The following is a 27,185-nucleotide window of genomic DNA, read 5'->3' as shown; positions in this document are numbered from 1 at the left end:
TTAACTAATGCAAGCCTCCCTTTTCTCACCAGTGTCATGGGGCCATAACATCTTTCTCATAGCTTTGTGGTAAACATTGAAATAATACACGTGAAATTCTTTTAAAGTGCTTTACAATTTCTTCTTCATTGCATCTACCCTCCTATAGGGTCTTCGGTGTGTGTGTGCGTGTGTAGCACTCTGAGGTTAGGAGAGAGTTCTTTTGAGAAGACAAAGGTTTCACTTCCACAAACATTTTCTTAGCATCCACTTTGCACTGCTGAAGGTTGAGATGAAAAAATTCAGTCTATGTCGAGGACCTCATGGTCTCCTAGGAAAGAGAGATGAATAAACAGATGCTCAGTGCATAATGAATGTGGATGGGTACACTGAAGAGGAGACCCAGTGCTGTGTGTGTGTGTGTGTGTGTGTGTGTGTGTGTGTGTGTTGAGGGTTGAGGGAATCCAGGCAACTCCCACTCCTTCCAATCAGTGTAGACAGGAGGGTAGGTTGTCAAACCTCTCCCTAGCCTGGGATGTTGTTGGCGCGTCTGCTCCCAAGTCTTCAGGAATGGGGAGGAGAGAAGGATAGAAGCCCCCTCCCCGCCCCCGGGCCAACCTGCCTCCTGCTAGCCGGCCGGGCGCCTTACCGAGTCAGACCACTGGGAGGCTGGGGGGAGCCGGGCTGGGCGAGGAGGCGAGCGAGATGGGGGAGCTCTTATTTTGACAGGGGCCTCTCCGGGCTCTGGTATGAAGGCAGAAGGAGGCAGCCAGAGAGCCCCGATGCTTATTCAGGCTGGGGAGAGGAGCCGAGTGGAGGGGCGAGCGAGGCTCCGGCAGGGCAGGGGAGCCCGGGGAGGCGGCGGCGCGCGGCGGAGCCAGTGGCCGGACATGCCCCGGACCCGGGGCCGCTGCACCACAGCCGCCGCCCGGAGCCAGCCGGCCGGACGCCCACACGCCTGGGTCCCCCGGCGCCGCGCCACCCGAGGGCTGCGACCCGGACCCTTGGCGTCCAACCAACAATAAGCGCCCAGACAGCCCCCTCCCCGCCCCGCGCCCGCCGTCCCCGCGGACCTCGGGGAAAGTGAAAGGAGGAGGCGAAGGAAGGAAGGAAGGAAGGAAGGAAGGAAGGAAGGAAGGAAGGAAGGAAAGAAGGAAGGAAGGAAGGAAGGAAGGAAGGGAGGAGGAGCAGGAGCTCGAGCCGTGAGGTTCGGGGCCGAGACCCCAGCCCCGAGCCCCGGGCCCGGCGGGTGTGCGCTCTCTCCCGCCGCTGCCCGGCACCCACGACCATGCTCCGCGGTTGGGAGGCAGGAACCCAGGCGCCCAGCGATCCCCGGATACCTCCCGGGCCGGGCTGGTGTTGAGATCAAGGCGTCCAGGATCAAAAGATCACCGCCTGCCCGCCCCCCTCCGCACCTCCAACTGGCGAGCAGGAGGACCCTAATCCACCCACCGACCCTGACCTGGTCATGGCGTCCAGCTCCGGCCTGGCGTGAGGACCCCCGACCGGCGCGAGGTGAGGGGTGGGCTGGGGCTGAGGGCGAAAGTCATGCCAAGGCCAGCAGAGGCGCGAGGAGGGAGATCCAGTTTGAATTGGGAGGGGGAACAGTCTGTCTCTTGCCCTCTGGCACGCACCCCCAGGCTGTTTAAGGGGTGGGGGCGCCCCCAGGGTTAGTGGAGGCTACTCTCGGGCTCCCAATCAGGTTGGCAGCCCCAGAGCACAGGGGGAAGGGCTTAGGGGCAGCCTGGGGACCCTGCCACCTTAGCACAGAGAACAAGGCCGGCCTTGGGCCAGCTGGAGCAGCAACCCTGCCCTGGGGGCTTCTGGGAAATGTAGTCCCCCTCCCAGGCTCGCCAACCCCTTGGGTCTCAGCACCCTAGCACTCCTCCCCTGGCTGATGGGAGCCTCCAGAAGGAGGTGCATTGGGATTGAGGATTGCTGGGGGTCACCCTCTGCTCCCAGGCACTGCCTAGAAGCAGCAGGGGCTGTGACTGGAGGAGTCTCCCCTGCCAAGGATTCTTAATGGTGTGGGCTTGGCTGGGGGGTGGGGCAGTCACACAGTTCCTTGGAGGTGTCCCTGCACTGCTCAGGGGACATGGCCCCTGTCTTGGTCTGAAGGAGCCCATTGGGGAGGAATGTGGAGAAGGGAAGTGAGGCTTAGGGCTTCTTGCTTGGCTGGGGTATGTCCTATCCCAGGGTTGCTGAAATTTGGTTTCAGGAGAGCCTGAGGTGTACTCTTCCTTTCTCCCTCTTGGGAGCTGAGAAGGAGAGTGTCCCTCACAGTCTGGGAATCTGGAGGGTGTCTCTCTGGAGCAGTGAAGCCAGGATCAGCTTCTGTCTGTCTGTCCAGCTTCCTTCCTTCCGGGTTTTTCTGACACCCCCTCCTCCCTCCTCCTTCTGTCTGTCTGCTGCTTGGGGTGTGTGTCTGTGTCTGGGGGAGCCTCTGCTGCGGCAGGAAAAGTGTTGCTCTGGGAGAGGTGAGCTGGGCATGTGACTGAGCCCTGGGAAAGGGGCTTGGAGGCCCCCTTGATCTTTGGCCTGGGTTTCCTGTTTTACATAGGAAAGCTGTCTTCGCACTGTATCTGCTGTAACCCTACAGATGCCTTTGGGCAGCTCTCCGAGTGAGACTTCCAGGGTGGGTGGGCTTCCACTCCTCTTCTTCTCCCTCCTCCTCAGCCTCTCCAGGGAGCAGCCACTTCTTTTGGCTGGGGCTGCCTGGCTCGTCTGCTGCCTCCCCAGCTCGGGCTTGACTGCCTTCTCTGGGTCAGGACCACAATTTCATGGCCCCAGGGGAAAAGCACGTTCAGGCCCTGTCTTTCTGGTGTCAGCCTGAGGTGCCTGCTGATAGAAGCCTCAGGACAGGGTGAGAATGGGAGAGGAAGGTGAGGGGCAGGGGGAGTCTGGTGCCAGGAAGGAAGGTGCTTCCTCCCCGAGGTGATCAGGCTCCTTGGCCTTGGAGAACCAGGCCTGAAGGCCAGCCTTCTGGCCACCTCCCTCTAGAGGTTCTCTGCTTACCTGTGTTGCTTCTGATTGGGGACAGGAGGGAGTTAATGTTGGAAAGGGTGCTGCGGAGAGGTAGAATACCTCTAATCTTGGATCCAGAGTAACTCTTGTGCTTGGGGTAGCAGGGGCCCATGGCTGAAGATAGGTTCTGGAGGTCCATATGGAGGTTCAAAATGAGTCTCTAATTACCGGGGCTGAGGGTCAACGTGGGAAGAGATTACAGCATCCCGAACAGGATCAGTGGTTCGTGGAAATCGAGGACTAGCACAACAGTGGTGATGAGAGACCTAGGGAACTTGCTTACTGAATCTGTGTTGGGCATCCACGACTCTGTTTGGGTAGTTCCTGCCTCCCAACTTCTGGGTACCTGAGAGCCCTGGGTTGGGAACTCTACTTCCACGAACAGACAGGGCAGTAGCCTTCTGGGCAGAGGCCTAGTGGGTGGCAGTGTCGACTCAGCAAGGGCTGGAATGCCTGGCACCTGCTTTAGATTAAAGGAGATGCCTGCAAAGGAGGGCTGCCTGCCTGTGGGGGGAGTGGCTGGGATAGAGCTCCGTGGAGCCCAGGAGTAGGGTGGAAGGAAAGAACCAGGGTTGCGGGCAGCAGCAGCTCTGGCAGGAGTGGAGGGAGCCAGCAGTCATCTAGCTCTGCAGCCCCTCCTCCAGGGAGTCTAAGACAGGAGCGGGGGGCACCCCCACACTGCCTCTGGCGCCACAGGCTGAAGTTCTGTCCCAGCGCCCAGGGGGGCAGCTTCGGGGAGCCAGGGTGTCTGCGTGTTCAGTATTCCAGGACTGGAAGAGGCCTGCAAGGAGGTGGGGGCACTTTGGGGTTCTTGTTGCCCTGAGGCTCTGTGTCCTCTTCCTGGGACTCCTAGTTGCTGGTAGTGAGGCACCCCAAGAGCCTGGGCACCCAGGGGTGATGGAGAAATGGCATCCCTTTCTTGTGCCAGGAGCCCTGGGCACTGCCCTGGTGCTGACCTGGGGGAGGAGGCAGAGGGGGATGGCACCGTGGGAAAGTGGGCAGCCGTGGGAGCCAAGCGGGTACAGGCTGGGTGCCGCGGGCAGGGAGCCTCTGCCAGGCCCGCTCTCCCTGGGGTGGGGCTGGCTGTTCCAGGGACTGGCTCAACCTGTTGAGCACCTGGCTGCTCTAGCTTGGCATCTGTACCCCTGCCTGCCAGCCCTGCCAGCTGCCCATCTTTAGCCACACTATGGGGGCTTCCCCCAGGGATCTGGGAAAAGGAGGCTCTGACTGGCCAAGGGGCCAGGATGGGGCTGGTAGAGGCTCCTCCAGGGAAGGCTAAGTTTCCCCAGGTCCCATCCTCTAACTACCAGAGCTGGAGCTAGAGCTAGTTGGAGGGCCAGGTAGCCAGAGGCTAGGAGGGGCTAGGTGAAGAAGGCCACAGCTTTAGAGCTCTTGAGGTGCTGCAAGTCACTTGGATGTGCAGCCCTGGAAGCAGCCTGGAGTTACAGCCTGGAATTTCCTCTGCTGGGTGCCAGGGCCAGGCCTCCAGAGCCCCACCCCCAGCCTGGCCTGACCTCCCCTCCCTGGGAGAGAACTGCCGACTTTCCCTGGAGGTTGGGGGAGGGGCAGTAAGGGCATTCTGCTGCCCTGGGAGGAGACGGGTGACTTCCTGGGTGTGGGGTTATGTTGTACTGTCTCAGTCTCCCCAAGGGCCCCCGCTCCCCATGGAGAGGGGGATGTCCTGGGGTCCCAGGAAGATGTCCTGCACTCTGCTCCTAGTGTAGGGAGTCCTGGGTCCCATGGAAGATCCCTGACCCCTGCAGGCCTTTGCTGTCCTCCTATACCCTCTGACCCTTTAGCTTTAGGTCCACCTTGGTGCTCTGCTAGCACGTGGGGAAGGGGAGCCAGGGTGCCACTCTGTAGGGAAAAAGGTGATCACCACTGCCCATAAGTGGGGCGAGGGGGCACAGGCAGGGTCCCCCTTCCTCTCTGTCCTGAAGGGAAGGGCGGTCTCCCCTGCCTTCTCACTTTTCCAGTCTGGGGCAGAAGCAGAGGCCTCTCCTTCTTTGCCTCCTTTCCACCCCAGGCCCTCCCTGCTTGGCCCTGGGCCGCCTGCCCCTCCTAACCTTGGTGTCTCTTCTAGTTCCCCTTCCCCAGGGGCTGGGACTCCCTCTGTCCAACCCCCTCCTCCAGTGGGCTGGTGGCCCTACACTGCCCTGTCTTCGCCCTCCCCCTCACTCTGCACCCCCTAGCCTCAACTGGGAATGGCCCTTGAATCCAGCATTTCCAGCATTTCGAAACCAGGATTGTTTTGAAATCCCTGAGTACTTCTCCACCCCCCTCTGACTCCCCTCCTCCCCACTAGCCCAGAATTGATGCTGTGCGTTGCCAGAGTGTGTGTGTGTATAAGTTTGTGTGCTAGCACGTGGCCATGTGCGTACTACTGTGAGAGTGTATGTGTATGTGTGTGTGTATCCCAGTGTGGGTGTATCTTCTGTCTGTCAGCAGTTCTGTGTGACTGGCCGATGTTCTTTGTATTTCCTGAGCTTTCCTGGGCCGCCTCTGCGAGTTTGGGAGCCTCTATGGGTCTTAAGGAGCCATTCTTGGGGAGTTTGGGGTTATTTTTAGGGGGTATCTTGGATGTGTGTCTTTGGGAGCTTTGTTGGTTTGTGTCTCAGTTGCACGTGTCTGGGAGTATCTCTGAGGAGTGTGTGTGCCCTGAGTTGTGTCTCTTTGATGAGTACTTGTGCCTGTGTGTGCACATGCGTGCGCTCCGCTTCTGTTCCCGCCTCTCTCCTCCTCCCTCGGAACATGTCTGGGTGTGTAGTCACAGGTCTCTCCGCAGCTCCCTGGGACATGGAGTCCTTTGTCCTTTGATAGGGAGGTTTCCTGGAGTGAGGCCAAGGCTTCTGGCAGTTCTGTGGTCCTTGGAGAGAAAGTGGTGGAGTGGGGAGACTTGGGGATAAACAGTCCCCAGGGTCGGCTCTCTTCTTCTGCCCCTCATGGACACCCAGCACCTTGAGAGATCCCAACACTACCAGTCCACCCTCTTCTTGTCCTGATGATACAATGGTGGCTGTCATAGGGAGGCCCAGCTCGCTCTAAAGGAAAGGGCTGGGGAAAGGGAGTCAACCCTCCGCCCCTGGGGACACTTGCTTCATTGGGAACGAGAAACAGCCAGCCACATTAGACCTGGGAGCTTGATGGCTCATTTAAGATTCAGAAATGTTGACTTCTCTAGACAGCAAAACCAGACAAGACTGTCATATTTCCAGCCTGAGTAGAAGACAGAGGGGCCTGGAATCCTAAGGGGGTGATGTACCACCCCAGAAACATGAGGCGTTTGGAGTGGGGCCAGCTGCCATTGTAGCCTTGATCCTGGGAAGTCCTTGATGTTTAATCTCATTCCTTCCTTCTGCAGTTAGACGATGTTCTACAGGAGGGGAGGTTGCCAAGGGGGCTTTTTTTTTTTGGCCAAAGCAAACGTGGTGATAGCAAAGTTATGTCTGCATGGGGTGTGGGCATTGGAACCCCTGATATCTTCCTATGACTCAATTTCCCATCCTGGGATCTTAGGCTATAATTGAATGCTTTCCTCTAGAAGCACTTTTGGCAATCAGTGAGGAAGAAAATGGCTGGGGCAGGGGCTGTTTGTTTCAGTCAAGGGCCTGAGGAGACAGCAGCAGGAGATGGGCAGAAGGATAAGCTGTCCCTTTTACATCCCCTCCCCCCAATGGCCTCTGGTCCCAGGATGCAGTGGGAGGGAGGGAGGGAAGGGTAGAGGCACAGGTTGGTACAGCGCTCAGTGACCCAGCAGGGGGAAGGCCTTGGCAAGGAATTTTCAGTTTGTTTCTCAATCTCTGTGTCTGAGACACGCACACACACGTCACTGCAGACACCTTCAGGAGATGAGCCTAGAAAAGTCACCCAGGTGGCGGTAGGGCAGGGCAGTACCAGATGGGGCCATGTGAAACCAGTCTCATTCTGGCAGACGCCCAGTGCTTGCCCCCTAGAACTGAAAGTTGAGCCTAACCGGAGGTCCCCTTCCCAACTCCCCCATCCTGGGCCTGGGAGCAACACAGGCTGGAGAGGGTTAAGTCTGGTTGGCAGGGACACCCCCCCCCCCAAGTGCAGTGAGCGAGAGAGGGAGGGGTGGTTAGCAGCTTGCTCTAGTTGGCGTCTCTCCCAGAATTCTTCGGAAAAGAACTCCCCTTTGACCCCCAGTACAAACTGAGCCCAGCCACCAGCCTCCCTCCCGCCTGCCTGCCTGTGGGAGCGTCCCCCAGCCCCCTTCTACTGAACTGCTAAGCCTGATTCTCTCACCCCAGGCCTTCCCAACCAGGCTGTGCCCCCAGGGCTTTGCGTCTTTGAGGGGACCAAGGGTGTAGCCAAGGAGACCACACAGGTACATAGGACCCACACCATTCTTTTCCCTGACAGTATAACCCTGGGGGTGGCTGGTGCTGGAAGCTGGGGTCCTCAGGCCTCCCCATGTAACCCTCCCCCCAAGGTCCTCAGGCCAGGTCGTGGGAGTCATCTGCCCCTCCTCTCTCCCTGTGGGGCCCAGCTCTGAGGGAGCTCTAGGCATCTTCCAGTGCCTTCTCCTTTCCTGCTTCCAGGATAGGGAGGGGGAGCAGTGTGGTGGGGCAGCTGGGTCAGGCCTGGCTCCCAGCCAATCCACAGAAGTCCTGGAGGGGGGGTGGTGTCCCAGTAGCTCAGAGACTTCCTGGAGCTGCAAGCTGTGTGTATGTGTGTCCATGTTTATGTGGTGTGCCTGTTGGGGGTGGGGCTGGGACTATGGGAGGGACAGGGGCATAGATTGCTGGCCTGGGGCTTCTAGTTGTGACCCTCTCTCCACAGGGAACCCCCATCCCAGACCACACCCTTGAGCCTGAGCCCGACACACATTATTCCTGAGGTGAGAGGTCTGTGTGCTTGTGTGTGTCTCCACAGCCTCCTTGCTGATCTGTCTGCCGTAGCTCCTGCTTGCCTTTTTGTCTTGGGGCCCCTCCTCCTGGCTTTCTGCCCCCATTCCTCTTTTCATTCTCCTCCCCCCCAAGAGGGAGGGCTAACAGCCTTACAACCTGGAACCTGGTAGGGAGTGGGGGCGGGGCGGGGTGAGAAGGGTTAAAGGGCCACTCAAGTGAAAGTCCCAGCCTTCTTAGTGGATCCTTTCCCTGGGGTGGGAGGTGGGGAGCTCCTGCCCAGTTACCCCTGGAGGACAAGTACGATTTCCTGGTCATCCCAAGTGCTTGCTCCCCCTTGACAGGGGCTTTGGCCTCAGCTGTGGTTTCTGCCCTGGCCCCTAAACACACACACACACACACACACACCCACCCACCCAAACACACAGGCTCTCTCCCTACTGCCACCCCCCTCCTTCCCTCCCTCCCCTCCTTACTTACTTAGCAACAGCTCCCTGAATTCACAACAAACACACCCGTAGGCTCCTGGTCTGACTAGGGAAAGCTAGAGAAAGCTGAGGACAGGGAGGAGGCACTTCTAGACTGTCCTCAGGGGAGAGGGGCTTCTAATCCCCCTCCCCCGCTGGAGGCCACTACCCCTCAGGGACAGGGTAGAAGTGGTCATGCTTTCAACTCAGACAATGAAAAAAGTGGGGACCAGTGACAGGTGTCGCTGAGCAGGTAGGGGGGCAGGGCTTGACTCCACCCCTCACTAGTGAGTCCCACTTGACCTTTGACCCCCACCTGGGAAGTGGGAGGGGCAGCAGACTCCTCTCCAGCCCTTGGGCCTCTCTCAGCAGGGGCCCTGTGCTGCTGTCATGGTAACTTGCCTTACTCCCTCTCCTGACTCTTAGGGACTAGGATGGGTGAGGATATAACGGATTGGGGTGGGCGGGGCCGGGGGGCGCGGCCCCATAACTTTGCTCCCAGAGCACCAGCCTGGCTGGGGACACCCATGTTGAGGGGGTGGGGCATGGTGCCCTCTTTTTGATCTCTTCCCTGGGCAGGAACTATGGCCTCTAGCTAGGACCTGGTACACATCAGGCACGGAGAGACTGTGTGCAGAATGAGTGAGGGAAGCACCCCTTTTGTCATAGCGCAGAGGGCTGATACCAGGGTGAATCTGTCTTGTGAAATGGTTGAGAATCCAATTGCTGGAGCGTCTAGGTCCAAATCCTGAGTCTTCTAATTATGGACTGTGTGTGCCTTAGGCAAGTTACTTAACTTCCCTGTGCCTCAGTTTTCTTTTTTTTTCTGTTTTTTTTTTTTTTTTTTTTTTTTGTGAGGAGATCCACCCTGAGCTAACATCCAATGCCAATCTTCCTCTTTTTTGCTGAGGAAGATTGGCCCTGGGCTAACATCTTCCTGTGCCCATCTTGTGCCCATCTTCCTCCACTTTATATGGGACGCCGCCACAGCATGGCTTGACAAGCGGTGCGTTGGTATGCGCCCGGGATCTGAACCCGCAAACCCCGGGGCCGCTGAAGCAGAGTGCACGCACTTACGCTCTATGCCACCGGGCTGGCCCCCAAGCCTCGGTTTTCTTATCTGTAATGTGGGGAGAATAAAAGTACTTTCTTGTAGAGTTGTTCTGAGGATTAAATTAGATAATGCCTGTGAAGCATCCAGGACAGCTCATGGTACAGAGTAAATGCTCAATAAATGTTAGAGTTCCTCCTCATTATTATTAGTCATAGCTCTTCACAGGAACTCTTGACCTCCCAGGGGCTTTAGCAGGGGAAGAATGATGGGGGTGGGAGGAGTGTGGGGGTCGGGAAGAGACAATCTTTCCAGCACTACAGACTCCTAGATTCTAATACCCTTCCAGGCCCACCTTCTTGCTGCCTCAGTGTTCCTGCTGTTGGTGCTGGCTGACATCTCGATTGCAAGTTTGCCAAATAGCCATGGGCCTGGCAAGGGACCTGGAGGACTTAGGATGTGTCTCCCTCCCTGTCTCCCAGCACTTCTCAGGGCTGAGTCCTCCCTCCCCCAGGCTGTTAGCTCAGATCAGCTTCAGCGCCCTCCCACCATCTCATCCCCTGCTGCTCTGTTCCTTCGCCAGGCTGAACAAGACATTCTGTCCTTAAAGATCTTCAATGGCCTCCTCCTCTCCTTCCTGGCCTGAGGGGTCAGGGACCTTCCTTGGGGAGAAAAGTGGCAGTGTGGAGCTGTGACGTGGATGGCAGCTGTTAGACCTGCCTCAGGGCCCAGGGTCCGCTGGATTCCCTACACTTTGCCTGGGCATTTTCCCTGAGTGTGGCAGGGCCGTGCCCAGGCGTGTGATATGTATAGAAACCCACATGGGCATGCTTGGCACCTGCTGCACACAGATGGGCAGGGAGGAGGCATCCTGAAGCCCAGAGGAGGGGTGGGGTCATATTAGCATCCATGGCGTCCAGAGGACACCCCCAGAATCCTTTCCTGGGCCACCTGGGTGACAGTGGGCAGTGCTGGAAAAAGTTCTGCTTCAGCCCTGCGTGCCCTGGGGCAGGGCAGGGGAGAATGCTGAGTGAGGCAGGTGAGCAGGGCTCCTAAAGGCCCTGGGATCAGAGTGGGATGGGGGAGGGGCTGAGGCTTGGAACTTCTGGGTGAGGAGCCCAGGAGTGGGCAGCAGGGATAGGATGTCCACAATGAGGGAGCTCTGCAGACGGGTGGTTTGGATCTTCTGGGGAGTGAATGAATGTCCGGATCTCAGGAGAAAGTTGATTCGATGTGGCAGAAGTGCCTGGGACACCAGAGCTCCTAGGTCTGAGGCCTGGGCTTGGCTAACACATACCTTCTCTGGCCTGGTACCAGGAGGGGAGGGCTGGAGCACCTGGCTCTACTCGCCACTTCCTTCTGGAACCAGAGGGGACCCCTCCCTTCCATGGGTCTGGGAGTGAGGGCTCAGAGTTGGCCTGGGCCATGCCCCCCTGCTGGGCTGGCCATGCCGCCTGTGCCCAGCCCCTGGGGCCTGTTCCTTGGGCAGGCTGGGGCTATTTTTGGGATTGGGCTGGGGCTCTGGGGCTGGTTTCAGATGTTCCAATGTGAACAGGAGAAAATGGGAACAGATGGCTGGAGGGTTCCAATCAGCGGGTCCTGCTGGGAGCAGGTTATTTTTAGGGCCTTATTAACCCTTTTGGGGCCAGTGGAGCCACCCTGAGGGGGAAGCCCTCTCTGGTTGAGAAGAGAACAGGTCTTCTCCCCGGACCTCTACTTTCCAGAACTGCGTGTCCCATTTGCTCTTTTTCCCCTCTCAGACCCTCTACTCTTTAAAGAGGTCTGTGGCAGGAAAGTGGGCTCCAGTTTCCTTCTATCCCAAACCCTGCAGGGAGACTGCCCAGAGGTCAGGCAGGGAGGGGTGCCTGGTGGAGGGGTGCCTGCAGGCCACTGTTGAAGGGAAACCCCACTTCACTTGCCTCTTGGGGTTTTGAGACACAGACCTGAGGCTAAGAGAGTAGAGAACCGCTCTCCCCTGAGTTCACGCTCTGGGTTTGTGTATGTTGGGAAACCCAGTGATGCCCAGGGGAGTGCGAGCCGAGGGAGGAGAGCAGAGGGAGAGCCAAGTCGTTGTGCTTGGTACCACTAATATGATGCCCATGGATATCTATTATCATCATTCCCTTGGATACTCCAAGGGCAAATATCTGGACAATGCCCACCTTTACCAAATGCCTATGTATTTGGGTGCCATGCAGGGAGTAAAGAAGGGGACATCATGGCCAGAGGTGGTATGTTGAGGGCTGAGTATGTCATAGGCATTCTGTTAGATAGTTTCACTGAAGTATCTCACTCTATAAATTTATCCTCATTTTGCAGATGAGGAAACTGAGGCCCAGAGGGACGAAGGGATGGACAAGGTCCTGTGGCTCAGAAGGGGCAGGATGTGATTGGCACCCTGTCTGCCTGACTGCAAACCCATTTCTCATTCTACTGCATCACTCACACATTGCCTGCCAGTGTCCCAACCCCACAGGGCAAGGCTGCCAGGGCACCAGACCTCCTTGGGGAGCAGGTTTTTGGAAGGAGTGTAGGAATGGAGGCCTGGGGGCAGGGGACCCTGCCTGTCATTGCTCTCACAATCCCCTAAGCCCTTCTTGCCTGAGGGTGCCAGGACTGACACCAGAAACCCCATTTGGCCTTCCTGTCTTCCCTGCAGGAGGATCACAGGCATACATCCTGTCTCGTCAGCCCCCACCCCCACCCTGTCCTGGCCTACATGCCCCTGCTTCCTGTAGGGTCATGGCAGTCTGGGTGTCAACGTGGGCAGAGCTCGAGGCCCTCCAGGTGCTGTTGGTGCCAAGAGTTTGGGCCAGGCAGGCGAGGTGAGGGGGCTGGGAGGATGTCTCCGCTGCTGGCAGTACCTGGGGGAGAGAGCAGAGCGGAGGGCAGGCGGCGTTGGGTGAGGTCCCGCCCCGTGGTGCGCTGGCTGTGCCAGCAGTCTGCCCGCACTCCACTCCTCCCACAATGGCCCCATTGTTCCCAGCCGCCAGGCAGTTTGGAGGAGGTTCCTAGGCCACCCCTAACCCGCCCCCCACCCAAACAGGGGCCAGATTAACCCCTTAGAGGACAGAGGCCAGGTGAGGGCCCACAGGGCGCTCCCTGCCCATTCCTCCCTTTTGGGAATCCAGGCTTGGGAAATCACCTTCTACCCACGTGTACCCAGCAACAGGGCACCTCCAGAGATTGGGGTCTCCCACAGGGTAGGCAGTAGCATCTAGACCCTCTCCCACCCCCACCGTGGTGCAGGTGCCAGGGGCCAGGAAGTGCCAGTGGGGTGGCAGGCGGAGACAGATATATTTGGGCCGGTGGGGCTAATTCCAGCCACCGCCGCCTGCCCTACTGGCTCCTGAGCTCCTTTCCTTCCTGTGAAACCAGAGCTGGGTTGGGCCTAGCTCAGGATTTCGGTGGATTTAAAGAGGCAGCACCATCCCTGCCAGCCCCTCTTCCTCTCCCCCTCCCCAGGTAGGGTCTGGGGCAGAGAGAGGACTGGAAAGCTTCTTGCTCCTCCCCTGCCCTGGGCTAACCCCTGCCCCTTGTTCCAGTGGGGGTACCAGGCACTTGGCACTCCTCTCTCCCAGAGCTTTGGGCGGGTGGGGTGGGCGGGGGTGGGCTGTGGTTTCCTGTGTTGGCTGTTTGTGCCTGGCCCAGAGTGCCCGCCGCCTGCCTGGCTTCCTGCCCTGTCTTGTTTCCTTGTGCCCCCCACCCTCTTCTCCCCTCCCTCCTGTGGGAGGGAGTAGCCAGGGATTGGGCAGCACCTTGGGGGCACCCCACTGCCAGGAGATGACCACTTCCCAAGGCCTGGCCACACTGGCACTGGCTGAAGGAGCCAAGTGAGGTGACCTCAGGCTTGTCCAGCCAATGCCACTTGTCCCTTTAGCCTTCAGAAGGGACAGTGGGCCCTAGAATGGGCAGAATCTCCCCCAGAAGCACCCTGTTCAAAGACCCCAGACTAGAAAGGTCTGGGGCCAGGAGTTTCCATGTCCCTGCAGAGTTGGGGTTGCCTGACATTATCCTGGGGCTGCAGGTGGGGTGGGGCTGGAAACTCCCAGACAAAAATGGTTGATTTGCATGGTCTCCTTTAGCAGGAGGTGGGGGGAAGTGGGGTGAGCTGCTAGGAACCAGGCTGAGAGGGGAAGGCCCCCAAGCCTGGAAGTCCCCACACAGAGGGTCCTAGAGCAATACCTTGTTTCTTGAACAGACTTCCTGCTGGGCTATGAATCCTTGACCTCCCCACCCGGCTGAGTCACCACCTCAGGAAGAGGAAGTGACCTGGGTGGTAGAGGAGAGTTTCTGGGGACCGAGGAGTCCTGACTTGGGAGAAAGGGGACTTGGGAGCCTGTTGTCTTGGGAGCTGTGTTTCCCTGAGCCAGAGGCCAAGGACCCCACCCCTATTGCTTCCAGCAGGTCCTGTCCTTTCAGCCATTACAGAGGGTCCTAGCAGCCCATTTCCTCTCCAAAGGTGTCTGCCCACTGCATGTGGAAGTGCCAGCCCTCCCAGCAGTTTTCTCATTGCCTCTTTTAGGTGGTTCTGAGCTAGGCAAGGAGACTGGTGGACAGGCTGGTGAACCAAGCAGAGGCTCCGAAGGTGGGGGCAACTGGAAATAGGCAGGTTGCCACTGGTGTGTGAATGCCCATTGTATCTGTGGCAGTTCTGTGTTGAGCAAGGAGCTAGTATGTCACACCTGGAGGCCCTGGACATCCATGGAAGCCTTGTTGGTCTCCCTCCCAGCTGGGGTCAGGCCCACTGTCACCCTTAGGCCACTAGCTCTCCCACCCCCAAGTTGCATGGGGAGGGCAAAAGATCTCAGGCTAATTGTCTCCACAGCCTCCTGGGCTCTATTCTCTCCGGTATGCTCCTGGCCTTTCTTTTAGGTGACTCGCACCTGCTCCCTGTTTGTGAGCACATGTCACCACTCCCCACCCTACCCCCTAAGAGGGAGCCACAGCCACGTGTTCCCAGAACCCCTTTCCTTTCACCCATCTCAGGGGCTCCTAGCCTGGTGCTGGGAAGCCCTCTTCACCCACTGTTTGTTTAGAAACTGCACCCACCAGGACTCAGCCCTCCTGCCTCCCATCCCTTCCAGGTCTCTTCTGGGGCTGTGTGTAGAGGAGGAGGGGTCTCTGGGAGCTGGGGCCAATTCCTGAGGGGTAGATGGGGGGAGGTGTGAGATGGGAAAGTTCTGACTCATCCGTGCTTGACTCAGCTTGCCCTGCGGCTGGGTGGGAGCAAGGGGGGTGGAGTCCTTGAGGGGAGGGCAACTCCAAGATTCTTCTGTGGAGGAATCTTGGCCTGACTGGGGACACTCAGGAGGACTCATTTTCCCCTTCCCAAATTATCACAGATGCCAATATTTGAAGCTGTAAACATAGGAGGTAGTGGGTGGCCATTGCCCTGCCCCTGCCCCCTACAGGGGGCTAGGCTCCAAGGCAGGCACGTGGGTAGCCCACCTATCTAGTGCAGGCTTGGATGAGCAGTGGTAACTCGGAGGGGAGGACACTGCAGTGTAGATTTCTTCTACAGGCAGGAATGGGGTGTTGGTGCTGCCATGTACTGGTCACATGACCCAGGGCAAGTCACTTTCTTTTCCCAGGCCTCAGTTTCCTCATTATGAAATGGGGGTAATAATACTGTCCGGGTAGGTGGTAGGTAGTTTTGAGGATCAGTGAGGTGGTGAAGGTGCGAGCCTAAGACCCCTGTCAGCCACAGGCCTGCCCCTAAGCCCAGGGGCGCCTCCAGCTCTTCCCGCCTCAGCTCCAGCCCTTGTGATGCAGAGATGGGGGCTGGCAGTAGGCTGCTTCCCAGCCAGGCCCTGGACTTTGGAACCTTCCCCTGAGGAGCCTCCCTCCCCAGAGACAGAGCTGGAGCAGGGAAGGCCAATGTTCCCCGGGGTTAAGTTAGGGCTAGACTCCCACAGGGTCACTGGTGGGGGCCCCTTCACCCGCAGGTCCCAGCCCAGCCTCCAGCAGCCGGCAGGGAGCAGCGGGGTGTGCACCGGTGTCAGGCTGGGCCTGTCACCAGGACAAGGCTCTTGCCCCAAGACTCCTCTCCTCCTCCACGCCTTACCGGGATCGGCTGGGGGGGTGGGTAGGGCAGGGGGCGGTTGGGCGAGGCTTCTGTGTTTAAGTCTGTTGGTGGTGGTCTATCTATGGCCCTGTGTGTGTGTTTCTCTGTGACTACCAGGCTCAACTTTCTATGGCTCCCTAGTGGCCAGGCCTCAGTCTTTTCATCTGTTCAATGAGTCCGCGCGCTCCCTCTCTGCCCTCTGGCAGCCCCGGTGTCCGCGGGTGCCCCGGGCTGTTTCCGTCGCTCCGGCTCGGGCCAGCGCCTGCCGGGCCCGCCAGCGCACCTCCGCGGGGCCGCCGTGAGCGCGCCTCCAGTTTCCTGGGCTCCGTGCGTGTCTTTGTCTCCCCGTCCACGTGTGGGCTGTGAGTGTGTGTGAGTCCGAGCTCGGGGGCTGGGGGTCTCCGAGCCCGGCCCGGCGGCCCCCCGCGGCGCGCCCAGCCCCTCGCGCCCTGAGCGGTGTGTGTGTCGGGCGGCGCGCCGCGGTCCCCCCGGCTCCCGCTCCCTCGCCTGCCAGCTCGGTGGCTCTCTCGCTCGCTCGCTCTGCCTCTCCGCTTGGGCTCTGCCGAGGGGGGCGGGGTGGGGTGCAGGGGCGGGGGAGGGGAGGCTCCTGCATTCTTGCGGTCGGGGAGGAATCCGAGCCAGCGTTACTGGTCTCCAGAAGAGCCCAGCTGCAGCCCCGGGGCCCCGCCAGGCCTCTCCCTGCCCGCCCGGGCCTGCTGGGATGGGCACGGGCTAGGCCTCGAGCTGGGGGCGGGGCGAGGCATGGCCCCCACCCCCGGGCCCCTCCACGCCGGGGGCGCCCCGGGGCGGGGCGCAGCAATGGGAGCGGGCGTGAGGGTTCCCCACCCTGGGTGAGGGGCGTGCCTGGGAGCGGGAGTCCCCCAGGGGGCCAGAGCAGACCTCACGGCCGCCCCCCGCGGGCGCCTTTGCAACTATCCTTTTAGTGAACTCTGCCTCTGCGGCCCGGGGGCCTCGCTAGAGACTGCAAGCTCCCTGAGGGTAAGGTGCGGGAGGGATGGCGATAGGACCGGCCTCTCAGATGAGACCCCACCTAGTAGTCCTTCCTTTCCATTCCCACCCTACCCTATCCAGTTCCCTAGTCCCAGGGCTGTCGGGTCATCCCTTCTCCCCTCCCCTTCCTACACCCCCTCCCCAAGTCACAAGTTTTCTCTTTGGGGCTTGTTGCTGCAGTCCGTGCTCCAGTACCGAGTACCTGGCTGGGCCCTGGGCACGCACAGGGGCCGTAGCCCCACTGTGTGTGGGAGCCATGAGGATCCTGGCTAACAAGACAAGGTGTGTGGGTGTCGTGGAGGGCGGGATGTGTGTGTGTGGAGTGCGGGGAAGGGAAGGGCCCCGTGGTGATGGGGCTGAGCTGTGCTGGCTTGGAGAGCGAGCCTCTCTGGGCACCTGGCTTCCAGGCCACCGGTGGGCTAAAGGGGTGTCAGAATGGGAAGGCCTGCCCCAGCCTTAGTGCCTGAGGACAGAGGGGAATGGCAACCAGCTATGCCTGCTATTCTAGTCCCTTCCAGCCCTTTCCTCTTAAAAACAGCTTGAGCAGACCCTGGCCCACCTTACTGTCAGCCCTCTGTCAGGCCCACCGTCTGGCCCACTGCTGCCCTCTGGGCTCAGTCTAGCTGAGGGTGGGAGCTGGAGAGAGGGGCGGTGCCTGACTCCCTCCCCTTCCCCAGGAGAAGCTGGCAGACAGGGCCAGGCAGCAGCAGCAGGACAGCAGAGCTGAAATAAATCTGAGCTGGTGTGGAATGAGGGGGGATAAATATCCTCTCCCGTGATGTGATCTTTCCAGCGGCTATTAATAGGTCTCCGGGGAGGGGGAGGCGGTGGGGGGAGCGGGCTGGAGCTTAAAGGGCCCGCAGCCTGGGCTGCCGGAATCCTTGGCTTCGAGCTGCACTCGTTTGTTCAACACACCACTCCCCTCCCCCTTCCTCCTGCTCCTGCCTGCCCGCCAGGCCTGCCGGTGGACCCTTTCCAGGCTTGCCGCCCCTGCTCTGGGAGTTGTCTGGACCAGTGGGTACCACTCTGATGTGCTTTTCCGCACTTCCACAAGGGAATGGGGCTGGGACATGAGCAGAGACCCTCAGGTCCTGTGCCCCTTCCCTACTGGTGTTGGGACACATGGAAGTTGAGGTTGGGGACCTTGGAAGGAGTTTGGAGACAGAAAACCCTAGAAGAGAGGATGCCTAAGTGTTGGTCAGGTGCTAGTAGAGGGGGGTTGCCATGGAGGCTTGCAGTCTGAAGGATGCTGGGGTTTGGGGGTTGGTGGATTCTGCCAAAACAAGGCCCCTGGTTTTCATTTGAATTGTGGGGACTGGGGAGTGAAGGGGGTTGCCTCATCTTTGCTCCCCAAGGTAGAGAAGGGCATCAGCTCTTGTCTGAGGAGCCGTGGCGGGAGGTAGGGAATAGTTGGTGGTCTTAAGATGCCGCTCAACCCCCACCTCCCCCACCATTAGGTGAAGCTGGATGGGGCAGTTAAAATCCAGGCATGCTAAGCCCCTAGCAAGAATAACTTTTCATGTCTCTTCCACCTTCTCCCAGGTTACCCCACCCCAGGAGGAGAGAAGCTCCAGGGAGCCCGCCGCTGTCCCCTCGCGGCCACTGCCCCCCTGCCCCAGCCAAGCCAATGCACCCAGAAAATAAGTTGACCAATCATGGCAAGACAGGGAATGGCGGGGCCCAATCCCAGCACCAGAATGTGAACCAAGGACCCACCTGCAACCTGGGCTCGAAGGGCGTGGGGGCGGGGAACCATGGGGCCAAGGCCAACCAGATCTCACCTAGCAACTCAAGTCTGAAGAACCCCCAGGCAGGGGTGCCCCCTTTCAGCTCGCTCAAGGGCAAAGTGAAGAGGGAGCGGAGCGTCTCTGTGGACTCTGGAGAGCAGCGAGAGGCTGGGACCCCGTCCCTGGATTCAGAGGCCAAAGGTACCCCGTTTCCTGATCCCCACGACCCCAGCATCTTCCACAGTCCAAGGCTCAAACTTACTGGGAGACCATCTTTGTGTCCCCCTTGCCTAATCATCTTCCCTTGCTCCTCTCCAGCATTTGTCGCAGGAGCCCTTTCTCTTACTCCCATTCTCTCTGCCAACCTGGTCATTCTCTCAGGATTGGTTGGGGTTGGCCAGGGTAGGGATTTCTCATCCTTAGGTGCCACCCATGGAGGGGCCACACAGAGTGATGGGGCTTACGGTCAGTCTCATTCCTCTCCTGCTTTCCCACCAGAGCCCCCAGAGCCGGAGAGGGAGGTGCTCTGGGGTAAGGAGCAGACCCACACACCTCCCAGGAACCTCCTGGTATCCGGGCTGGTGGGAGCTGTTGAGCAGGCACTGGGGCCTGGAAGAGTAGCAGCGGCTTCCCCCACCCGCCCCCCCCAGCCCTAATTAGAACCAGTTGTGGTTGGGGATTATGCTGTACTTGGTGCTGGGTGGGGGAGGGGAGACAGGCAGCAGGGCTATAGAGAGAAATCAGAAACAAATGGTGGTGTGGTGGGGGCCAAGGGCTGGCAAAGTGCCCACAGTGGCCTGGGCAGTGCCCTCTGGGGTGGGACATCTGGGAGAATGGTCCTGGGAGGAACCCTGGGTGTGGGAGGACAAGGCCTCTGGATACTCGCTCTGACCCTTGCCTGCCTCCGTCCTGCCTGGGCAGAGGTGGCACCCCGGAGTAAGCGGCGTTGTGTGCTGGAGCGGAAGCAGCCATACAGTGGGGACGAATGGTGCTCAGGACCGGACAGCGAGGAGGACGACAAGCCCATTGGGGCCACCCACAGTGAGTGCCCATCGATGCCAGGATGCTGTGGCCCATGGTGTCCCCAGGGGATGGCTGCCCTGAGGGAGCCTCCTACTCCTTGCCTAGGGCCTTAGAGGGCTGAGCCTGGGCAAGGAGCAAGGGTCAGGAGCCCAGGCTCCTTCTCTCCCATCCCACCTCTCAGACTCAGGCCCTCCCTGCACTGTGACAGCCAGCCCTTGCCTTTCAGGTGCTCAGTGGCCCCCCCCTCTCCCTAGGGACCCAGGTGGGGTGGGTGAACCTCAGGTGGCCTTTCCTGGCCACACCAGCTACACCTCCTCCCATGAATTCCTGGCCTATGCTGCCACCTACTGGCCAGTGGAGGGAGGGCGGCGAGGATCCAGCATCACTGGGAGCCTGACAGTTGGCTCTGCAGTGCAAAGCCATGCTAAGCCTGGGTGTGAGCTGACACTGGCTGTCTCTGGCGCCCTTCCCCTAACCTCAAATTGACTCCTGGCAAGTGCCAGGAGGCCATCACCAGGACGAGGAGTGGGTGTGTGTGGACACCCACTCCTCTCCTTTTTTTGATCAGCGTGCATGTGGGCCTTGCACAAGTGATGGGGAGAACCAGATACGCCCTTGCCCTTGGGAAGCCCATACACATTTATTTGGTGCTTTCCCTCAAAGCTTACATATGTCTGGGGGGGAGAAACAACTTAATGCATAAGGAACTAGCCAAAGAATGTTAAGTTGGGAACTTCTTGAAGGCGGGACCATTAAAAGAAGGAATAAAAAAATATGCTGGCTACTTTGCTACTTTGTTTTATTTAATCCTTACAACAACCCTGTGAGGTAGGTATTATTGCGATGCCCAGTGGGGAGGAGGAAACAGACTCAGCAGATGTTTGTGGAATGAGCGCACCATGTCCGTGGAGGTGGTGCATGGGATCAAATACTGAAGCCTCTGCAGCTGGCTGGGACTTTAAAGGTCATCTCGTCCCAGGTCCCTGCCAGGGGACTGACTGGCCATCCATGAGCCCCTGGCTGAACCCTTGAGTGATAGTTGGGGGTGCTCACTGCCTCCCAGGACAGACCCCCCACCCCCGTATACTTTTATAACATTAGACTGCACCATTGTAGAAACATTGGAAGACGTGGGGAAATACAAAAAAGAAATTGCTAACTTCCCATACTCAATACGAAGGCAATCATTGTGATTGTGTTGGTTGTCCTGCCGTAGCTTCTCAAAGAGTCCTCAATTGTGGGGCAGTATAACAGAGGTGAATAGCACAGACTCTGTGGTCAGACCACCTTGGTTTGTATCCTGGGTCTTCCGCTTATTATTTGTGTAAATTTGGGGAAGGGCCTCGGTTTCCTTATCTATAAAAATAATATTTACCTGTGTGAGGAGTAAATGAGTTAATACATGTAACACACTTAGAACAGTGTTAGCTTTTATTATCGTTCTTATTGTACTAGAAAGTTCCTCATTGAAATAAAGCCTGCCTCCCTCCCCATAACTTGTACCCAGGAGTCCTAACTCTGTGTGCTGAGGATGCTCCCTCCTCTTCCCCAGGGCAGCCCTCACACATTGAGGTTGGCTCTCAAGTCCCCGTCAAACTTTTGGCTCTGTTATTCTATGTACAATTGGAGATACAGGGGCCAGAGCAGGGACACTAGGAGGTAGGAGTGTGAGAGAAGATTTATGCGAGGAGGGGAGCCTCATCCTGGGCCCCGGGGGAAGGTGGCCGCTGCCCTGGCTCAAGGCAGGCAACTTCAGGCAGTTCACCTCATACACCTACTGTCTGCAGGCCAGGCACTTAGACTTGGTTTTCCTGACATGGGAATGGGTCCATCCACTCCCCTAAACGCATTAATAACCAATTGTAGATCTTTTCTAGGGGAGGACTTAGAGTCAGGTTTGTGACTGTAGAAAAAAACCTGTCTTGGTGCTGAGGGTGGCCAGTCTACCCTGGGAGTGAACCTAGTATGTCAGCCTTTTCTAATTCTCTCTGTTTTCCAAACAGTTTTTTAGTTTGTAAGATAATTCTGAACTTGCTGTGAAAATAGATTTCCCTGACCTGCCCGCTGTGCCGGGCGGGAGTTCGTGTTTCCATTTTACAGGTGAAGGAACTGAAGCATAGAGGGACACAGTGTCTTGTTCATAAGGTCACAAAATCAGTTAGTGATGGGGCTAGAATGAAAACCACTCATCGTTTGAATCATCAATTTGTGAAACCTCTTTGCCATCTCCCCTCACCTGGTCAGTGTGTGAACACACACACACACAGACCGTAGTGCGAGGGGTCAGAGCAGGGCTTTGCAGTCCCTGCCTGGGTTCAAGCGCTGGCTCTGCACTGACTGGCTGTGTCACCTTGGGTGAGTAACCTCATCCCTCTGAGGCTTGGTTTCCTCCCCTGTAAAATGGAGTGTATGACACCTCCTCCCAGGGATGCGGTGATCAGATGAAATTGCATCCATAAGTGTCCATCGGAATGCCAGGCACGTGGGACCCTGTTTGTCACGATCACATTTTCCCTCTCCCTCCTCTCCACATAGCCACCATGATTTCCATCCTGGTCAGAGACTGTTTAGGGCAAGTAAGTGTGGAAACCATGCTACTGAAAACACCAGATTGTGGCGGCAAGTGGCCCTGTGGGCACGAACTGTAAAGCAGTGAGGCTCTCTGTCCCTGGGCGTCTCTGGGAGGGGGCCGTAGGGGGTGCCTGGTTCTCCTTTCTGAATCTGGGCTGCTTAAGCTCTTTTCCTCCCTTCTCTCATGCAGATTGTAATGTAGCAGACCCAGCCATGGCGGCCCCACAGCTGGGTCCCAGCCAAGCCGCCCAACTGCCCCTCAGTGAGAGCAGTGCACCAGGCCCCCCGCACGGGCCTCCACCAGGCCTTCGGCCTGATGCCCCCGGAGGTGGGGGCGGAGGTGTCCCTGGAAAGCCTCCTTCACAGTTCGTCTATGTCTTCACCACCCACCTGGCCAACACGTAAGTGCCTCAGGGGAGGCCAAGCCTGCTCCTCTACCCAGCATCGCTCAGCCTGGGGTCCTGAGTGAGCGTGTGCAGGGGGCCAGGGTTGGGTTGGATTGGGTGAGGGCGAGGGCGAGGGCTCCCTCCCGCCCACCTCTCTGAGCTGTTTGTGCCTAATCCTCTGGTGCAGGGCCGCAGAGGCAGTGCTGCAGGGCCGGGCCGACTCCATCCTTGCCTACCATCAGCAGAATGTGCCCCGGGCCAAGCTTGACCAGGTGAGTGTGGAGCCCGGCCCAGGCGTGGTGCCTCTGTGAACGGCTGAGTTGGCTGGTGCGTCCCCTTACCTGTCTCACTCTCTGCCTGTGTTCTCTTGTAGGCCCCTAAAGTGCCACCCACCCCAGAACCGCTACCCCTGAGCACACCATCAGCAGGCACCCCGCAGTCCCAGCCAGCTCCACTGCCGCCGCCACCACCCCCTGCCCCTGGCAGTGCCCCCCCTGCTCTGCCTTCCGAGGGGCCTCCTGAGGACGCCAATCAGGACCTGACCCCCAACTCAGTGGGAGCTGCCAGCACAGGTGGTGGGACGGGGGGCACCCACCCTAACACCCCTACGGCTGCCACCACCACCAACCCACTGCCTCCTGGAGGAGACCCCAGCAGTGCCCCTGGCCCTGCCCTGCTGGGAGAGACAGCCCTCTCAGGAAATGGGCAGCGGAGCCTGGTGGGCTCTGAGGGTCTGTCTAAGGAGCAGCTGGAGCATCGGGAGCGTTCCCTCCAGACCCTGCGAGACATTGAGCGGCTGTTGCTCCGCAGCGGGGAGACCGAGCCCTTCCTCAAGGGGCCCCCGGGAGGAGCAGGTGAGGGGGGACCACCAGCACAAGCCCCTCCTGCCCCCCAGCAGCCACCCGCACCCCCTCCTGGCGGGCTGAAGAAGTACGAGGAGCCCTTGCAGTCCATGATTTCGCAGACACAGAGCCTAGGGGGCCCCCCGCTGGAGCATGAAGTGCCTGGGCACCCCCCGGGCGGGGACATGGGACAGCAGATGAACCTGATGATGCAGAGGCTGGGCCAGGACAGCCTGACGCCTGAGCAGGTGGCCTGGCGCAAGCTACAGGAAGAGTACTATGAGGAGAAACGGCGGAAGGAGGAGCAGATTGGGCTGCATGGGGGCCGCCCTCTGCAGGACATGATGGGCATGGGGGGCATGATGGTGAGGGGGCCACCCCCTCCCTACCATAGCAAGCCTGGGGATCAGTGGCCACCTGGAATGGGTGCACAGCTGCGGGGGCCCATGGATGTCCAAGATCCCATGCAGCTTCGGGGTGGACCTCCCTTCCCTGGCCCTCGTTTCCCAGGCAGCCAGATGCAGCGGGTGCCTGGGTTTGGAGGCATGCAGGGTATGCCCATGGAGGTACCCATGAATGCCATGCAGAGGCCTGTGAGGCCAGGCATAGGCTGGACCGAAGACTTGCCCCCCATGGGAGGGCCCAGCAATTTTGCCCAGAATGCCGTGCCCTACCCAGGTGGGCAGGGTGAAGCAGAGCGGTTCATGACTCCTCGGGTTCGAGAAGAGCTGCTGCGGCACCAGCTGCTGGAGAAGCGGTCGATGGGCATGCAGCGCCCCCTCAGCATGGCAGGCAGTGGCCTGGGGCAGGGCATGGAGATGGAACGGATGATGCAGGCGCACCGGCAGATAGATCCGGCCATGTTCTCCGGGCAAATAGCTAGTGGCGAGGGCCTGGCAGGCACTCCTATGGGCATGGAGTTTGGTGGAGGTCGGGGCCTCCTGAGTCCCCCAATGGGGCAGTCTGGGCTGAGGGAGGTGGACCCACCCATGGGACCAGGCAACCTCAACATGAACATGAATGTGAACATGAACATGAACATGAACCTGAATGTGCAGATGACCCCGCAGCAGCAGATGCTGATGTCACAGAAGATGCGGGGCCCTGGGGACATGATGGGGCCGCAGGGCCTCAGTCCTGAGGAGATGGCCCGGGTGCGGGCCCAGAACAGCAGTGGCATGATGGGCGGCCAGCAGAAGATGCTTATGCCTTCACAGTTTCCTAACCAGGGCCAGCAGGGATTCTCTGGGGGCCAGGGACCCTACCAAGCCATGCCCCAGGACATGGGCAATACCCAGGACATGTTCAGCCCTGACCAGAGCTCAATGCCCATGGGCAGTGTGGGTACCACTCGGCTCAGCCACATGCCTCTGCCCCCTGCATCCAATCCTCCTCCCGGGTCTGTGCATTCGGCCCCAAGCCGGGGGCTGGGCAGACGGCCTTCAGACCTCACCATCAGTATTAATCAGATGGGCTCGCCAGGCATGGGGCACCTGAAGTCGCCCACCCTTAGCCAGGTGCATTCACCCCTGGTCACCTCGCCCTCCGCCAACCTCAAGTCACCCCAGACTCCCTCACAGATGGTGCCCTTGCCTTCGGCCAACCCACCAGGACCTCTCAAGTCGCCCCAGGTCCTCAGCTCCTCCCTCAGTGTCCGTTCGCCCACTGGCTCACCCAGCAGGCTCAAGTCTCCCTCTATGGCGGTGCCTTCTCCAGGTTGGGTTGCCTCACCCAAGACAGCCATGCCCAGCCCTGGGGTCCCCCAGAACAAACAGCCGCCTCTCAACATGAACTCTTCCACCACCCTGGGCAATATGGAACAGGGTGAGTCAGCTGGGCCGGGCAAGGGGGCATTGGATTCTGGCACTGGGAGCCTGCCAGGTGGGTGTGTTCATGCTGGGGCAGGGGCGTGAGTTAAGGCATCGGTACTGGGACCCAGAGGTGGATGGCTCTGCTTGAGGGGCAGATGTTGGCAGCTGTGAGTGGGCTCTCACTGGATCACCATGTTAATCTCCCAGGCATTTTAAGGGGGCACACTTGGGGTCTCCTCACTGCCCAGGGCCCTGAGGTTGCAGAAGTTGCTTGAAGATGGGTGGGCTGTAGTGATAATGAGGGGCCTGTGCTGAGTGGGACATCTGAGTAGAGGTGTGTCTGGAGGAGTCAGATGGAGATTTGGGGGCTGACCTTTTCCTAAACCCCCAATGTGACCAGCCCAATTCATCTTCCCCACCCAGTCACCCCCTGCTTTCTCTGTCTCCCCCGTTCTGTAGGTGCCCTGCCGCCTAGCGGCCCCCGGAGCAGCTCCTCAGCACCTCCCGCCAACCCTCCCAGCAGCCTCATGAACCCCAGCCTGCCATTCACTTCCTCCCCAGACCCCACGCCTTCCCAGAACCCCCTGTCACTGATGATGTCCCAGATGTCCAAGTACGCCATGCCCAGCTCCACCCCGCTCTACCACAATGCCATCAAGACCATCGCCACCTCAGACGACGAGCTGCTGCCCGACCGGCCCCTGCTCGCCCCACCACCACCACCGCAGGGCTCCGGGCCAGGTGCGAGGACAGGAAGGGGGCCACAGGGAGAAGAGCTGATGTGCGCACCGGGAATGGGAAGAGTTGCCATGGCCAGCAATTGCCCCTGTGGTCATGCTGGCGTTTATATGCTTCCAAAGGGCCCTGGGAGTGGGGGTGTGATATCCCGGGACACAGTTCCCACCTGTAGTCATTGAGTGAAACCCAGCCCAGGGCACTCGAGTGGTCTTTTGAACATCCAATGATGTGTCCATGGCAAACTGGGCCAGAACTTGGGTCTCTTGATTTCTAACCTAAGTGCCTCAAGTCCCTTCCCTTGCAGCCAGAAGAGGCCACTGGTGAAAGCCCTCACCCCTGGCACCAGCCTGGCTGGGGAATGGGGAAGGACTCAGTTCTGCACCCTCCCCCAGCTGGGTGCACACAATTCCTGACTCCCTTTCCCTCTTTCCCTGCAGGGATCAGCAATAACCAGCCCAACCAGATGCACCTGAACTCAGCTGCTGCCCAGAGCCCCATGGGCATGAACCTGCCAGGCCAGCAGCCCCTGTCCCATGAGCCCCCGCCTACCATGTTGCCCTCCCCCACCCCTCTGGGCTCCAACATTCCACTGCACCCCAATGCACAGGGGACAGGAGGGCCCCCTCAAAACTCGATGATGATGGCACCAGGGGGCCCAGACTCCCTGAATGCCCCCTGTGGTCCTGTGCCCAGCTCCTCCCAGATGATGCCCTTCCCCCCTCGGCTGCAGCAGCCCCATGGTGCCATGGCCCCCAGTGGGGGCGGGGGGCCTGGCCTGCAGCAGCACTACCCTGCAGGCATGCCCTTGCCCCCAGAGGACCTGCCCAGCCAGCCGCCAGGCCCCTTGCCCCCCCAGCAGCACCTGATGGGCAAAAGCATGGCTGGGCGCATGGGCGATGCATACCCGCCAGGTGTGCTCCCTGGGGTGGCTTCAGTGCTGAACGACCCCGAGCTGAGCGAGGTGATCCGGCCCACCCCGACGGGGATCCCTGAGTTCGACTTGTCGAGGATCATTCCCTCTGAGAAGCCAAGCAGCACCCTTCAGTACTTCCCCAAGAGTGAGAACCAGCCCCCCAAGGCCCAGCCCCCCAATCTGCATCTCATGAACCTGCAAAACATGATGGCGGAGCAGACTCCCTCCCGGCCCCCCAACCTCCCGGGCCAGCAGGGTGTCCAACGGGGGCTCAACATGTCCATGTGCCACCCGGGACAGATGTCCTTGCTGGGCAGGACAGGTGTGCCCCCACAGCAGGGCATGGTGCCCCACGGCCTGCACCAGGGGGTCATGTCCCCTCCACAAGGCCTCATGACCCAGCAGAATTTCATGCTGATGAAGCAACGGGGCGTGGGGGGCGAGGTCTACAGCCAGCCCCCCCATATGCTCTCCCCACAGGGCTCCCTCATGGGCCCCCCGCCCCAGCAGAACCTCATGGTGTCCCACCCCCTGCGGCAGCGCAGTGTGTCTCTGGACAGCCAGATGGGCTACCTCCCGGCGCCGGGCAGCATGGCCAACCTGCCCTTCTAGCAGTCCCCCTTGGGGGCTGGAGCTGGGGCAATATTGCAAATATGATAACCTTAAAAAAGTTTCTTCCCCTCCAGTGTTGGGATGGCCTGGGTCAAGGG

At 59.4% G+C, this 27,185-nt stretch overlaps 1 protein-coding gene across 6 annotated transcripts; it reads left to right on the top strand.

Moving 5' to 3' along the window:
* The first annotated feature begins 669 nt into the window (after nucleotides 1-669).
* On the top strand, nucleotides 670-27,185 carry BCL9L (BCL9 like). 6 transcript variants are annotated; one of them, XM_014785073.2, is made up of 10 exons: nucleotides 670-1,494; nucleotides 7,804-7,861; nucleotides 16,645-16,746; nucleotides 18,007-18,392; nucleotides 19,113-19,232; nucleotides 21,976-22,186; nucleotides 22,359-22,443; nucleotides 22,545-24,837; nucleotides 25,284-25,565; nucleotides 26,000-27,185. In XM_014785073.2, the coding sequence occupies exons 3-10, from the start codon at nucleotides 16,721-16,723 to the stop codon at nucleotides 27,085-27,087; spliced, it is 4,491 nt and encodes a 1,496-aa protein (XP_014640559.1). In that variant the 5' UTR covers nucleotides 670-1,494; nucleotides 7,804-7,861; nucleotides 16,645-16,720; the 3' UTR covers nucleotides 27,088-27,185. The 6 variants fall into 6 exon arrangements, with proteins under 6 accessions (XP_014640559.1, XP_004427300.2, XP_014640562.1 ...); XM_014785074.2 differs by lacking the exon at nucleotides 670-1,494 and adding an exon at nucleotides 1,708-7,348; XM_004427243.3 differs by lacking the exon at nucleotides 7,804-7,861.

The sequence above is a fragment of the Ceratotherium simum genome, chromosome 7 (genome assembly GCF_057802395.1).
Source record: "Ceratotherium simum simum isolate JZ-2026a chromosome 7, ASM5780239v1, whole genome shotgun sequence".
Classification (NCBI taxonomy): domain Eukaryota; kingdom Metazoa; phylum Chordata; class Mammalia; order Perissodactyla; family Rhinocerotidae; genus Ceratotherium; species Ceratotherium simum.
The sequence above is the reverse complement of the archived record's forward strand: the minus strand, read 5'-3'. Positions and strand labels throughout refer to the sequence as shown.

Bases quoted from the DNA above. Each gene is read 5' to 3' on its own strand.
- BCL9L (XM_004427243.3), top strand. From the start codon at position 16,721: ATGAGGATCCTGGCTAACAAGACAAG. The intron at 22,187-22,358 runs GTAAGTGCCTCA...CCTCTGGTGCAG, and splicing joins ACCACCCACCTGGCCAACAC to GGCCGCAGAGGCAGTGCTGC. The intron at 24,838-25,283 runs GTGAGTCAGCTG...CCCGTTCTGTAG, and splicing joins CCTGGGCAATATGGAACAGG to GTGCCCTGCCGCCTAGCGGC.